Below are 13,898 nucleotides of genomic sequence, written 5' to 3'. Positions count from 1 at the left end.
AGCTCTCTACATGGCAGCTTCAGGTCTTACACAGATCACATCAAGATGGGCTGGGACCCGGGATACTTTGCTGCAGTCCATGCACCTGGACAAACATCTTCTCAAACAACAAAATACAGAGAAACTTGAAGGGACTAAAAATATTATTGCTTGCATGCGCAGTAGGGGCAAATTTATGTACAAGATACAAAAAGACCAAAAATCCAACTGCCACTTCTGAAGAGCTGGGAGCAAAAATAAGGTGTAAGGAGCAAAAGTAGAGTGTCGGGCAAAAGCAGGGTACTGCACATGCCCCTTGCACTCAGCACCACCAAAGGGATGCCAAACCACCTAAGTCACTCCTCCAGCCCGACCCTTGGACACACCCCTACCCTTGGACACACCCCTACCCTCACCCCATATAAAGAACCAGCTAGTTCATCCCGCTCAAAGGGAGCAGGCAAGGGAACCTGTTACTTCTTTTCAATCCCTCCTGTTTCAGCAGGGGCCCCAATAAAGCCTTGCCTCAATTTCCTTTCTGGCCTCTGATCAATTTCTATTGACTAAGGAAGACCAAGAACCCTGGCTGGTATCAACATGACCTTTCTTGGCCTCAGTTTTTTCAACTGTCAAATAAGGATAACTAATAGTACCTACCTCTGAGAGCTGCTGGAAGGATGAAAGGAATCAGTATCTTAAGTGCTTACAATCAGGTACTATCGTAGCACACAAGGACCTCTAGGGAAATGCTAATCAAATACGATATGGTCAGGAAAATTAATACACTAGACAGGAAGGGGGAATCCCAGAAGGAAACAGCTGACCAGCTCAACCTATTTTTATTGATTCTCTCCTACATGCCAGGCACACGAAGCCTCGGAGATAAAGCAATGAAGATCCTGGCCTCTGGAGGAATTCACAGTCTAAGGGGGTTTGAAAGCAAGGCTGTTCATAAATAAGGTGTCTGAGTTCAGCATTCCCTGTTTCATTTTATTGGGGCTGGTGCACTGGGACGACCCAGAGGGATGGAATGGGGAGGGAGGAGGGAGGAGGGTTCAGGATGGGGAACACATGTATACCTGTGGCGGATTCATTTTGATATTTGGCAAATCTAATACAGTTATGTAAAGTTTAAAAATAAAATAAAATTAAAAAAAAAAAAAAAAAAGAACAACAACAACAAAAAAAATCAACCAGATAGACCAGGGGGTGTTTGGTTGGCAAGGTCAGGAAAAGATCTAATTAAAAGGAAAAAGTCTCATTTTCCAGTGGATGATACTGGGACAAATGTCCACTTTCTTAGCATTGAGCTATATATATAAGCACCAAATTTCTACCCTCAACTTACTTTTTAAACTACTGTTACGGTTGCATACGAATTTAATTTTAAAAGGACTTACTTCAGGAACACCCAGCTCTCTATGCCTAGCTCCTCACTGCTACTTAATGATAGGATAGATTAAATTCTTCAAGAATTTAATATTAACTTCTCAACCACTAAATACTGCTAGCTGTCACCTTAGACTCTATCAGGCAACATATTCCTAGGAAGTCTAAAAACAAAGACCAGCTTGTTCATATCTACCCTCTCTGACCAACAGTAGTTATGAAAGGTGACTAGAGTGTAACACGTATTCACTGGCCTCAGAAATCAGATCATTTCCACTTCTGCCTTTGGGAAGGACAGAGTTGTGCCTATGAAGCCTAATGTATTCAGCTTCAACCTGAATACTTTATCTTTGATTGCTTGATGTTGGTGCAGGACCAGTTTAAACACTCAGCCCTGGCTCTTTAACAAAGTGGCCCTTTCCTTCAGAGCCATCAGACATTAAAGACCCACACCTGCCAATCCACAGAACAGCCAAACAAGGTGAAATAGGGCAAAATTACCATCCTTAGGAAAGCGGCGAATTTCAGGCTGTGAAGACTGGAAACTAGTTTGAGTCACAGCACTTGTGGTTTTGTTCAAATCTTACAAACTATTTGCGTGTAATTTCTTCCCCAGAGGAAAGTGAAAAGGAGCCATCAACTTAACTCAAAGGTAAACACATGCTCTTATTTCCTCCCCCTTGGGATGATGACAAAGGAGACAGAAACAGAACAAAAGTTAACAGGCCACGGCTCACCTTATGTAACCCCGAGAGGACGGCGTTACCCAAGCCAGCACTGCTGAGTGACAGTCAACATTTTACAGAGGCTCTTCGTCTTAGAGCGCAAATGCCCTCCTCTAAGTGCTATTCATCTGAGCCTCAAACCAAGCCCATGAGGCAGGCTGGCCAGGAAGGATTGGTTCTAAAGATCAGCAGGGGAAACTGAGGCTCGGGGAGGGCAGTGATGCAGGCTCCGGATGGGAGAATTACAACTGGGGCCAGGACTTAGCTCTCAATTCTTCCTCTTCGGTTGTTCCCCATTCACCTAATTCAACTGAACCTTCCCAGAGTTTAAGAGATTCACAGAAGATAAACTAATGAAATGCCCAGAATTTCTAAAGCCAACAACAGAACAAATATTTTCAACCTGATCCCTGAAATGTTCGCTCCTACTGTGAATGAACCTAAACAGGGGTGTGCACTTTAGGTTCCCTCATTTCCTCCCTTCTACATGAACAATGAACATCAGTGAGTGAGACGAGGGAAGGACGGGCCGAGACAACCGCACCAATGAAACTGAGCACCCCTGAGCCGCTCAGGAGTGCCCTTCTGGTCAAAAAAACCCAAAATACCAATTCTATGAATGCAGAGTCAAGACCCAACACCTTGACTGAAAGTTAGCCAGACTCAACTGAGACCAACACACTGACTTTACCAAAACCACGGGAATCTGATAAACTTAATAAGCAATTTAATGTTGTTCTGAGGACTAGATTCATACCTCATTCCCCTACAGCCTCTCTCTGCCACCCTGCCCTCACCCACACAAATCCAAAACCTCTTTGGGCACCCTGGGCCGCTCAGTTGCTGCTAAGGTTCCTTGGTGTGCTGATCTTGGAAGCCCTTGGCTTTCTTGCATATAATTTTTCCTTAGTCCCAATCATGGGTACCTTAGCCCTTATGGGAAGGAGAAGGCAACGAACATTTAACATTCTAGCTGCATGTCAGTTACTTTTCTACGAGCTAGGTCTCGCTCTGATCTTACAGGTAAGAAAGCTGTGGCTCAGATGTTAATTACCTTGCCCAACTTCCCACAGCAAATTAATGGTGGAGCCACATTTCACGTTCAGCTCTGTCCCACTCCGATGCCATCCTCATGCTGTATCAGCTTCAACTCACAGTGGTCCATGGACCAGCAGCATCTGCATCAGTGGGAGTTTTTTTTTAAGTACAGAATCCCTGACCCCAACCTCTACTGAATCAGAATCAGAATCTTAACAAGATCCCCAGGTGCTCCTTGTCTATGAGCTGGAGAAGTGCAGGTAAGCTACACCACACTAGGTTAAAGAGGTGAGAAACAGTCTCTATCAGAGGCGACAATGTTCCACTGCATCACAACTCTTGGACCCAAATACACTGGCGCTTGTGTAGTGCTGAAATGGAGCAGGACCCTATGGTTCTTGTCCCCCTTGTCCTCTGCCTGTAGAAAAACTTTAGCCAAAGAATAAGCTTAATCAGAGCAATGAGAACACACAGAAACAAAGGAAAACAATCAGAGGAGACCAAATAATAATAGTCATTAAGCTAGGCAAGGACCTTTAGTTCCTTCTCAACGGCTATAGACAATATTCTGAGCCATATCCTGGGGGCTGTCATATAGATACTGAAACCCCCACCAGGTGGAAGAAGTTAAGTACATGATGATCAGACTGTAGCCATGACATCAGTTCAGTTCAGTTGCTCAGTCATGTCCAACTCTTTAAGACTCCATGAACCTTAGCACGCCGGGCCTGCCTGTCCATCACCAACTCCCGGAGTTTACCCAAACTCATATCCATTGAGTCGGTGATGCCATCCAACCATTTCATCCTCTGTCATCCCCTTCTCCTCCCGCCTTCAATCTTTCCCAGCATCAGGGTCTTTTTAAATGAATCAGCTCTTCACATCAGGTGGCCAAAATATTGGAGTTTCAGCTTCAACATCAGTCCTTCCAATGAACATTCAGGACTGATTTCCTTTAGGATGGACCAGTTGGATCTCCTTGCACTCCAAGGGACTCTCAAGAGTCTTCTCCAACACCACAGTTCAGAAGCATCAATTCTTTCTCCAACTCTCACATCCATACATGAACGGCCACAATTCCAAGAACTGGCCTCAAGAAATGTAAACAGACCCCCCCTGTAACTAAAGATTGCTGCTGCTGAGTCGCTTCAGTTGTGTCCGACTCTGTGCGACCCCATAGACAGCAGCCCACCAGGCTATGTGGTCCCTGGGATTCTCCAGGCAAGAACACTGGAGTGGGTTGCCATTTCCTTCTCCAAACTAAAGATTAACTGTACTTTAAACAATCAAGATGATGCTGGTCAGACCACGGATGACAATTTCAAGACGACTGTCAGAGCTGACTGTGCGGTTCCTGCATGTAGCCCCCTCCCTCAGCCTATAAAAGCTCTAGCCCACTGGTTTAGGCAGCTGGTCTCCCTCCCCGCTACTGCCTCACCCCACTCCAGGTTGCCAGCATCGAACATGAGGCAAACTTTCCTTTCTATCAACCTTGCCTCTTTACTGGCTTTTGAGCAGCAAGCAACTGGACCCCCTTTTTAGTTACAGTGCTAAGTACCACATGAACCCTGTTTAATACATAGATTTCTTTTTTAAAGGGTAGTCTTGACACAGTTCCACAACCACTTAGAAGATGATGCTAAAACATCTATCACAGTCCAATCTTAAGAGAGAAGATAAACATAAGCTGCCCGGTTGGACCTGTCCATTGTTTTCCAGTGGATCTCGACAAAAAAGCCTAAACATGGACTTAGTCTTCTTTGTCGCCACAAACACGCTCCTATCTAAAGATCACAGGGAATTAGCCATGAAAACCATCCCACTGACTCAGGAACAACTTGGAATGCAACCTTTTAATTCAGAGGAAGGACTCTAGGATGAAAGAATAACAGAAAAATCCCAGAAGATTCAAAGACAAACAAAGAGAAAGGAGTTATCTGCTGCTGCTAAGTCGCTTCAGTCGTGTCCGACTCTGTGCGACCCCATAGATGGCAGCCCACCAGGCTCCCCCGTCCCTGGGATTCTCCAGGCAAGAACACTGGAGTGGGTTGCCATTTCCTTCTCCAGTGCATGAAAGTGAAAAGTGAAAGTGAAGTTGCTCAGTCGTGTCCAACTCTTAGCGACCCCATGGACTGCAGCCTACCAGGCTCCTCCGTCCATGGGATTTTCCAGGCAAGAGTACTGGAGTGGGGTGCCATTGCCTTCTCCGGAAAGGAGTTATCTAGGTACCTCTTATTTTTTCCAAGAGCAGAAAACCTGGCCCGAAACTGATAGCCTATTCCTGCATCTCTCTCACCACCTTTTTCTTATTATTCTCCTTTTACTTTACCCACAGTGGCATTCTTGCTTTTTTTTTTTTCTTGAGATATTTACCCACTGCAAAATTTACCCTTTTAAAGAATACAATTCAGTAGTTTTAACATATTCAAAGTTGTCCCATCATCCCAGAATATTTTCATCACTCCCAAAAGAAATTCCATGCCCATCAACAGCCACTCCTAGCCCCTGGCAGCCACTAAGGTAACTTTTTATCACTTTGGATTTGCCTCTTCTGGACATTTAATAATGACATCAAACAATATGCGGCCTTTTGTGTCTGGCTTTTTTCATATAGCATGCCTTCAAGGTTCATCTGTGTTGAAGCATAAATCAAATTTCAGTCTGTTTATAGATGAATAGTATTCCATCATTTGGATTTTGTTTATTCATTTATCAGTTGGTGGACATCTGGTTTGTTTCCACTTTGGGGCTATTATGAATATTGCTATCATGAACATTTGTGTACAAATGTCTGCATGAACATGCTTTCTGTTCTCTTGGGAATATACCAAGGAGGAGAATTGGCCAGGAGATACCCTGATGTTTAACATTTTGAGGAGCTGCCTGTTTTCCAAGGCAGTTGTACTATTTTCCATTCCCATCAACAATGTAATGTGGGAGGGTTCTGATTTCTCCATATCCTTAACCAATACTTGTTATTATACATCTTTTTGATCATAGCCATCCTGATGGGTGTGAAGTGGTACCTCTCTGAGGTTTCAATTTGTATTCCCCCAATGACTAATAACGTTGAGCATCTTTTCCTCTCCTTATTGGCCATTTGTATATCATACCTGAGGGGAAAAAAAAAGAATATTTAAATCCTTTGCCCCTTTCTAAATTGGGTTATTTGCCTTTCCAGCTTCTTTGGTAGCTCACTGGTAAAGAATCTGCGTGCCAATGCAGGAGATGCACGTTCAATCCCTGGGTCAGGAAGATCCCCTGGAAGAGGAAATGGCAACCCACTCCAGTATCCTTGCATGGGAAATCCCACAGACAAAGGAACCTAGTGGGCTATAGTCCATGGAGTTGCAAGAGAGTCAGACATAGTGAATAAACAACATTTGCCTTCTTACTGAGTTGTAAGAGCTCTTTCTTCTTGCTTATTTTTGAAGCTCCAGTCAAGATTCCCTCTTCAGTTGGATTTATATTTGAATTACTCCCTCTGCATCTTGAACCACCATTCTCAGAAAGCCCAGGAACACTTTCTCTCTCCCTTTCTGTCCTATGAACCCCCACTAGCTTTCAACATGAGTGCTAGACCCTTCTGCTTTACCCACAACAAGCTCGCCTGTGGTCACAAGAACTCATCTGCTACCTCAGTGAACTTACAGAATCAAGAAGGAACTTGACAGATTCTTTGACCTCCGCCACAGGTTCCGGCGGTCTCACTCTGGGCTAGGCACAGCCCTTAAGAGTTCTTATGTGCTCTGAAAACTATTTACATGTAGGCACAAGTACAATTTCACCCCCCTACTTCCTGACATCACCAACCTAAAATGCTACCTCTCCTCTTCATAAAAGTGCTACCCTTCAGTGCCAGCAATTTCACAGTCGAGCCCCTCCACAGAAGCTTCTTCAGCCACCACAGCTAAAATAGCTTCTCTCTACTCTGAAATAAACAGGAATCATCTGTAGAGTTCATGCACCAATTAATATCCATAATTTATTGATGCCCCGATATTTTAGGGATAGACCAGGTGAAATCACCCACCCACAGGTGGTGTTAAACAATGCTTTAGAACTGCTGGGATGTGCTGATGCAGTAAAGGAGTCCTGGATACACACATAACCTCAAAAATGCTCTGGGAAAAGTCTCATTGGATGAATAGAACCAAGTTCTCTGATGTTGATATGGTTTGCTGCTGCTGCTAAGTCGCTTCTGTTGTGTCCGACTCTGTGCAACCCCATAGATGGCAGCCCACCAGGCTCCTCCATCCCTGGGATTCTCCAGGCAAGAACACTGGAGTGGGTTGCCATCTCCTTCTCCAATGCATGAAAGTGAAAAGTGAAAGTGAAGTCACTCAGTCGTGTCCGACTCTTCGTGACCCCATGAACTGCAGCCTATCAGGCTCCTCCATCCATGGGATTTTCCAGGCAAGAGTGCTGGAGTGGGTTGCCATTGCCTTCTTGGTGATATGGTTTAGTGTAGTACTTTTCAGAGTCTTTGATACAATGATACACATGTTGAGAACCTCTGCAGAGGGAAAAACCACCAAAATTGATTCGCCCTTTACAAAAACCCACCTCTTAACACCACCCAACAGTCTTTTCGGCCAAATACTCTGGGAATTGTGGAACTAATTCAATGGCTGCTCAATTTCATCAGCTGGACAGCAGAAATCACATTTTCTACCTAGGTCAGGAACCAAAATTGTCTTGAGATGCCATTCACTGGATGTCATTATTAACATGCCAGCTTACAGGAAGAGAAGAAAGAAACCATACATTGAATGTGTTTTATAATTTTTCAGACCCATCTGGAGTTTTGAAATTGGAAAATGATGAAACATGAAAAGGAAAAAAAAAATGGATCTTAGAAATGAGCTAGTGTGGAACAATCTTGAGTGTCAGTTTAAAAGCATCCTTCAGGATGGTTGAGAAGAGCCTTCCAGGAACAGACCACAGGCTCTCTAGGACCCAGTGACAACAGCCCTGGAGATCAAAAAGAAATCAAGGATCAAAATGATGGTCTCACAGCAGACTTGGACTAGGGTGCAAAGATATCAAGTGGTCATGTGCTGAGAGAAGTGAGCCACAGTGATAAGAAGCTTCCGCCACACTGAAAAGAAATCCTCCCAGCAAAAAGTAGGGGTAACACCCAAAATATAAACATCACGTTACGGAAGAGAATTTGGAAAATAGAAATCTTCCCTACTCGTGTGAAGTAGAAGAAACAATTTATATTAGCAATTAGCAGATCTAAAGAATTACAGGCTAAAGACTGTGTCTTTATTGAGTGCTGATTATGGTCAGGAAGACAGGCATGGGCCTTGCAGTTTTATCTGTTAAAGCACTAAGTGGTACACTTGAGTTTTTGAATAGGTTTCTGATTTACTGATAGGTTTCTCTAGTGCTAATCATGTTAAAACTAAAACAAAGCACAAATGGAAAGCTGAGATAAAGCCGGAGGGTCAGCTGGGGCTCCATTTGGCACCGCAACGTAAGAACTGGTTCAAGTGCTGACCCCCCTTAGACACACAGTTCATTTGGGTGTTACACAAACCTTATTCCTGCCCTTGAATGTCATCTCAGGACTCTCCCTGATTCCAGCAGATTCCCAAAGCCTCTCTGACACAAAGCAGCTAAAATTCAAAGCCACAACCTAGGCCATAAGTCATGGCAAAATGTCAGCCCAGGACCATAGCATGGGGAACAAGGAGATGAGTTTAGCATTGGGGTGTGCCCAAATAGTGCTGGATTACCAGCTCAATCACACAGCGCAATGCTGATATTGCACCGTTGCTCCTTAAAGCTGGCATCCCCAATCTCGGACAGTGAAGGGTAGTCTCCCTCAGTTACTACCAGCACCATCATCTTCCAGAAGAAGTGGAGGCCTTCACCAGATCTGACCACCACAGGACATCTGTCACCTGCCCCCAAGGCCTGGGTAAGCTGTCCCTTCAGAGAAGACACCACAGAGAAAATTATTTTTAATCTTGCTCCTAAGTGATTCACCTGTTCTCTAATCTTCAGGTTCAAGCTGCCAGAACTTCTTGCAGCCTCCTCACCACAAATGTCTGAGATCCCCAAAGAAAGGAAATCGGGTATTTGCTGGATTTATCAATATCAAGGTCACTAACATGAGTCTATCCAAGAGTGGCCTGGAAACCAGAGGCTAAGTATTTTACAGTATGAAAAGAAGGGGTGTTTTTATGTAAAAATCATTCATTTGAAGAGCAATCAAATTTACCTAAAACTGGACAATGGGAAGTGGCACAGGTATCTGAAATAGAAAATGCTCGAGGCAAGTTCCCAAAACGCCCCAAAGAAACCCTGTCTCTACAGATGACATATTCAAATAATGGCATTTCAGAACAAACCTCACCTCTCTTGCATGGCCAGTGGAACAGAAGCACTGGCATCATCTGGAACTAGTTAGAGTGCAAACTCTTGAGATGCACCCTTCCCCTCACCCTAGACCCAGAGAGGCTCCGGCAATGCAGCCCAGGAGCAGTGGCTTAACAAGCCCTCCAGGGGACTCGGGTGCTCCTGTTTGAGAACCGGTGCCCTAGGATGACGGAAGATGCAACACACCTGGGAGGAGGGGTCAGGAACCTGATTAAACCCTTATTAACTGAGTGAGAGGCAATCTCACCTGTTTTTGCCTCTGATCAGCACTGGACCTCCATCTCAGAGACTGATGCCACTGATCAGGGGTTGAGTCCTTAGTTCAAGGTCACTGTTAAGAGACCAAGTCAGAGCTCCAGCCCAGGGTCTGCTGACTCCTTCAGAATCAACCTCGGTTCTCAAACTGGGGCCTGGTTTACATGCCAGTTCTGGGGCCCAGGACTCTGAACACTGATAAGGCAGCCCCACCACCCCCATCTCCTAATCTACACCATGCTGCTTCCTTCCGATAAATATGAGAACTGGCGCGTCGACACTTCAAAAGGGAGATGGATTTAAGGCAAGAGAGGGAAAAAAAGAAGATAAAGAGTGATTCCAAAGACCTGAGAAACCAAACCTTTTGGTGAGGAGTGGGTGAGGGGAGAAGGCTGCGGGGGCTTGTCCTAATTAAAAAGATTAGTTAATTCAAAAACACTAGGTAAAGAGACCAGTCACAGGAAGACATAAACGGTGCTTTCAAGTTTTCTTAGCACTTTTTATGCCCATTATTCCCAAGTCTCACAACAACCTGCAATGAAAGGAGTGAAGGCCACTATTATCCCCATTTGACAGAAGAGAAAACTGAAGTTTGCAGTGACTTTGTCAGTCTGCACAGTAATCAGGCTGGAAACCTAAAATCTGACCTCAGATCTATTTGTAGAACCCGTATACCAACACCAGGTGATTTCCACATTTGGCAATCTGCCCCAAAGCAGATTCCTCCACCCCCCACATCAGGAAAAAAGCGAAGAGAAGAGCCTGTAGCAGAAATGGTGAACCCCTAAAACATGGGACTTGAACAGTGTGTGGGTTCTCCTTTAAGAACTTAACACACAAACCCAACAGCCAAGGTGTTCAGCCAAAAGAGAGAGGAAAAAAAGAGGCATATTTCTAGCCTGCATAATCATTTCTGGACCAATTCCCACTAGCAGCCTTGGAGGCGAACAGCCGCTGGCTGCCAGGCTGAAGCTCCTCCACCCCCCAGGTTATGACAGAGCAGCTCTGACTCGTGTGCAGGCAAAACCCCAAAACTCAAAACAAGAAGTGAAAAGAGTGGAGCTAGGAGAAACGGTCAGCATCCTCCACATTGTTCTAATCTATAGCACGGCCAGTTCAGGGTCCTGGGGTCGCCTGGAACGCAATTTTAGGAGACGATAGGATGAAACGGATATTCTTGGGGACTCACCACACTTATTTCTTCCCACCAGGTCCCTGAGGAAGAATCACTGAAAGAGGGGTGGGTTCCTTATAAAGTCCTTGGGGCTGGAGCCCAAGCCAAATACAACCGAAGCATCCTCTCCTAAGGATAGCATGTCAGCCCACGCTCTCCACCTGGCCCTCCCCTCCAGGTCCGGTCCTCAGCGAAGATGAACCGGGTGGGGTTAGTGGAGTGTTCAAAAGCTAAGAAAAGGCTAGAGGAAAAATCGGGCCATCCCCTTAAGCCACGTTCCCCGCCATGTGTGTGAGGCTCCATTCAGTGCGCACCATAAGCGCTCACTGGGAACCCAGCGCCCTTGGCCACGTCTAAGGTTGAGGAGGGGGCGTCGCCCCGCTAAGGGTCTTGGAGGCAGAGAGCCATGCCCTCCCGAACAGCCTACCTCAGTTTTGGCAGGAATGATTTTACTATAAGAAGCTAGCCAGGAAAGCGAAGATCTGGGTGATTCGTGGGTTTCAGTCGGGGGTGGAGGAACTTAGCCCAGGAGCGCAGCGACCCCACTCAGCTCCTCCACACTGGGGGCTTCGGGGCGGCACCCCCGGGATCATGCTACCTCGGGGACAGTGAGGAAAGAAGGGCTCTCTCCTCAACTTTCTCGAAGCAAACTGCTCCGCTCTGCGGCTTGCCCAGCCCTGCCCGCACACCGGGTCCCAGGTTTGGCGGTGCTGAGGGGCGGGGGGGAGGGGGGAACCAGGGACCCGAGTCCCGCTAGGCGCGCACAAAGCAGCTGCACCCCAGCACGCAGCCCCCTCTCCCGCCGCCCGCCAACTTGAAAGCATCTCCCTGGGCGCCTGCCTACTCCCGCCGCCCCGCAGCGGGGTCCCTAACCTAGCCACACGCATCAGACAGCGCGCCGGGCGCTCCAAAAGCCACGGCTGCTGCAGCCGCATCCCCCCAGCCCCGGCCTGGCCTCTGCCAGGCTCCCCAAGCCCCGGCCCTACCTTGCAGCGCGGTTGGTGCCCAGGCAGTGCCAGTGAGCCGCACGCGTCCCAGCCCGCGAGGCTCCTCCCCGGGAACTGCCCCGTACGGGGCTCCGGGCTCCGGACGAGCTCTGCCTGCTCGGGTGCTGGCTGGCCGCCGCTCGCGCCTCCCGCTCCGGCTCCTACGGCCGCGCGCGAGGAGGGAGGGGTTGGGGGGGAAACTCCCGGCAACTCCAACTCCGGGCGCTGGAGCTCCAGCTGCAGCCGCGAGCCCGCCCGCCGCTGAGTGCGAGCGCCTGCGAAGCGAGGCTGCCCCCGCGGCCGCCTCTGAGCATGCCCAGTGCGGCCGTGGGCGAGTTCCAGCGCCCCGGCCCTGGGGCAGAAGGCTGAGCTGGGGGCCGGGGACCCGCCCCGAGCTCCCGAGCGCCGAGGGTGGGGGAGGGAGGGAGGGGCTGGTGCAGGGAGGGGACCCGGGCGCAAAGGGCGGGGCAGAAATGGTGTTTGGAGGGCCTTGCAAGTTTCACGGGTTGTGGGAAGTTTGTGGGTTAGAAAGGTGAGCTGCTTCCGTGAGCTCCTCTGCAAGCCTAGAAAGGACGGTGAGGAAATTTATTCTCCTGGAAAGAACAGGTGGACCTGGCAGATGGGTTTTATCCAGTGTACTAGTTCCTTCAGGTCTGGGTGTCAAACTCAAGCTAGGGCCTGGCAGGCAGTGTCAGGGAGTGAAACGGGCAGGAGGCAGCGATTGAACTGGAGAGAACTCTCAAGGCAGAGCCACTGGGCTCCAAATTCCCTCGGGTATGCTGCAAGACTAGAGTTTCTGGGTATTTTCAAGAAATGATAGAGTTTTTTTTTTTTTTTAATGTAAAATATCCTGATTTTTCGATCTTGATAACTAATTCAGTTTTTAAAAAACACTCTGGACCAAACAAAACATATCTGAGTTCCTTCTCTGCTCAGCCCCACAGCCAGCCAATTTGAGGATTGTGATTTCTGTGTTAAGCAAAGAGCAGCTGAGTGCCCACTGTGGTTTGGGAAGGCACCGAGGAACCCAGATGATTCAGATTCCCGGCAAAGTACAACCAGTTACTCAAGGAAATAGGTTTTCCAGGCAGAAGGGCGCTGTAGATAAATGCTGAGGCATTCAAGAAGAGAAGGAAGATACTGATGTGGAAAGGGGTGTGAGAACAAACTCTTGGGAAGCATCTTAAAGTACGCAAGTGGAAAGTCACTTTGGGTCTGAAACAGTACTCTGCTGAAGCATTTTGGAGTCTGGGGGAGAAAAGAGGAAAAACCAGTAACATGACCCGGTTTTATTTTAAATTTTTATAGTTTTCAATTTTTGCATTCATGTTTAGAAATACTGCACTGAAACGTTTATCTTGATGACTGAGTTCTTTGATGTCTGGTGAAATTTTGTAGCCCTCCTCACCCTAAGTCAGGCCCTACTGGGGTGTCAGGTGGTAGTATCCTGGTCTGCTTGATTAGAATATAAGGAACAAGAAACACCATACTGAATGGGAAAGAGGGTTGAAGTGGATGGGAGCTGAGGCAGAGGAATTGGTTGCCAATCTGTGGAACCTGAATTCATTCTGTAGGCTGTGTGGTGCTAATAGATGCTGGGGGAAGAAAGTGACATAACCCAAACTAAACTTTGGGAGGATGGGCTGGGCTGCAGACCTAGGAAGGTGGTTTGAAAGAGGAGAATAGGAGAAATGGGGATACCTAGGGCATATTCGGGCTTCCCTGCTGGCTCAGTTGGTAAAGAATGTGCCTACAATGCAGAAGACCTGGGTTCAGTTCCTGGGTGGGGAAGATCCCCTGGAGGAGGGCATGGCAAACCACTCCAGTAGTCTTGTCTGGGGAATCCCCATGGACAGAGTAGCCTGCTGGGCCACAGTCCATGGGGTGGCAAAGAGTCGGATACAACTGAGTGACTAAGCACAGTGCAGGGCATATTCAGTGTTGTGGCTTTTTTTTTTCTTT

The 13,898-nt window shown here is 47.3% G+C and overlaps 1 protein-coding gene and 1 long non-coding RNA gene across 7 annotated transcripts in view; one reads left to right on the top strand and one right to left on the bottom strand.

The window, feature by feature from the left end:
• STXBP6 (syntaxin binding protein 6) overlaps positions 1 to 12,069 on the bottom strand; it is a 266,854-nt gene extending 254,785 nt beyond the window's left edge. The window contains exon 1 of one of the 6 annotated variants that reach the window (XM_006055167.4): positions 11,937 to 12,069. Coding sequence is in view for 2 of the 6 variants with exons in the window: in XM_044933083.1 (XP_044789018.1) it covers positions 9,499 to 9,538 (40 nt within the window). In the remaining 4 variants the exon portion in view is untranslated. Of the gene's footprint in view, positions 1 to 3,147; positions 3,253 to 9,498; positions 9,723 to 11,936 lie in introns of those variants that run through there. The other 5 variants (XM_044933076.2, XM_006055168.4, XM_044933083.1 and 2 more) reach the window with 5 other exon arrangements.
• LOC123330844 lies at positions 9,949 to 11,216 on the top strand. Its single transcript, XR_006547059.1, has 2 exons — positions 9,949 to 10,143; positions 10,988 to 11,216. It is a non-coding gene; the product is annotated as an uncharacterized LOC123330844 (long non-coding RNA).
• Positions 12,070 to 13,898: the final 1,829 nt, after the last annotated feature.

Source organism: Bubalus bubalis, chromosome 20, assembly GCF_019923935.1.
Source record: "Bubalus bubalis isolate 160015118507 breed Murrah chromosome 20, NDDB_SH_1, whole genome shotgun sequence".
NCBI classification, from domain to species: domain Eukaryota; kingdom Metazoa; phylum Chordata; class Mammalia; order Artiodactyla; family Bovidae; genus Bubalus; species Bubalus bubalis.
Note: the sequence above shows the minus strand (reverse complement) of the source record. Positions and strands in the feature narration are given on the sequence as shown.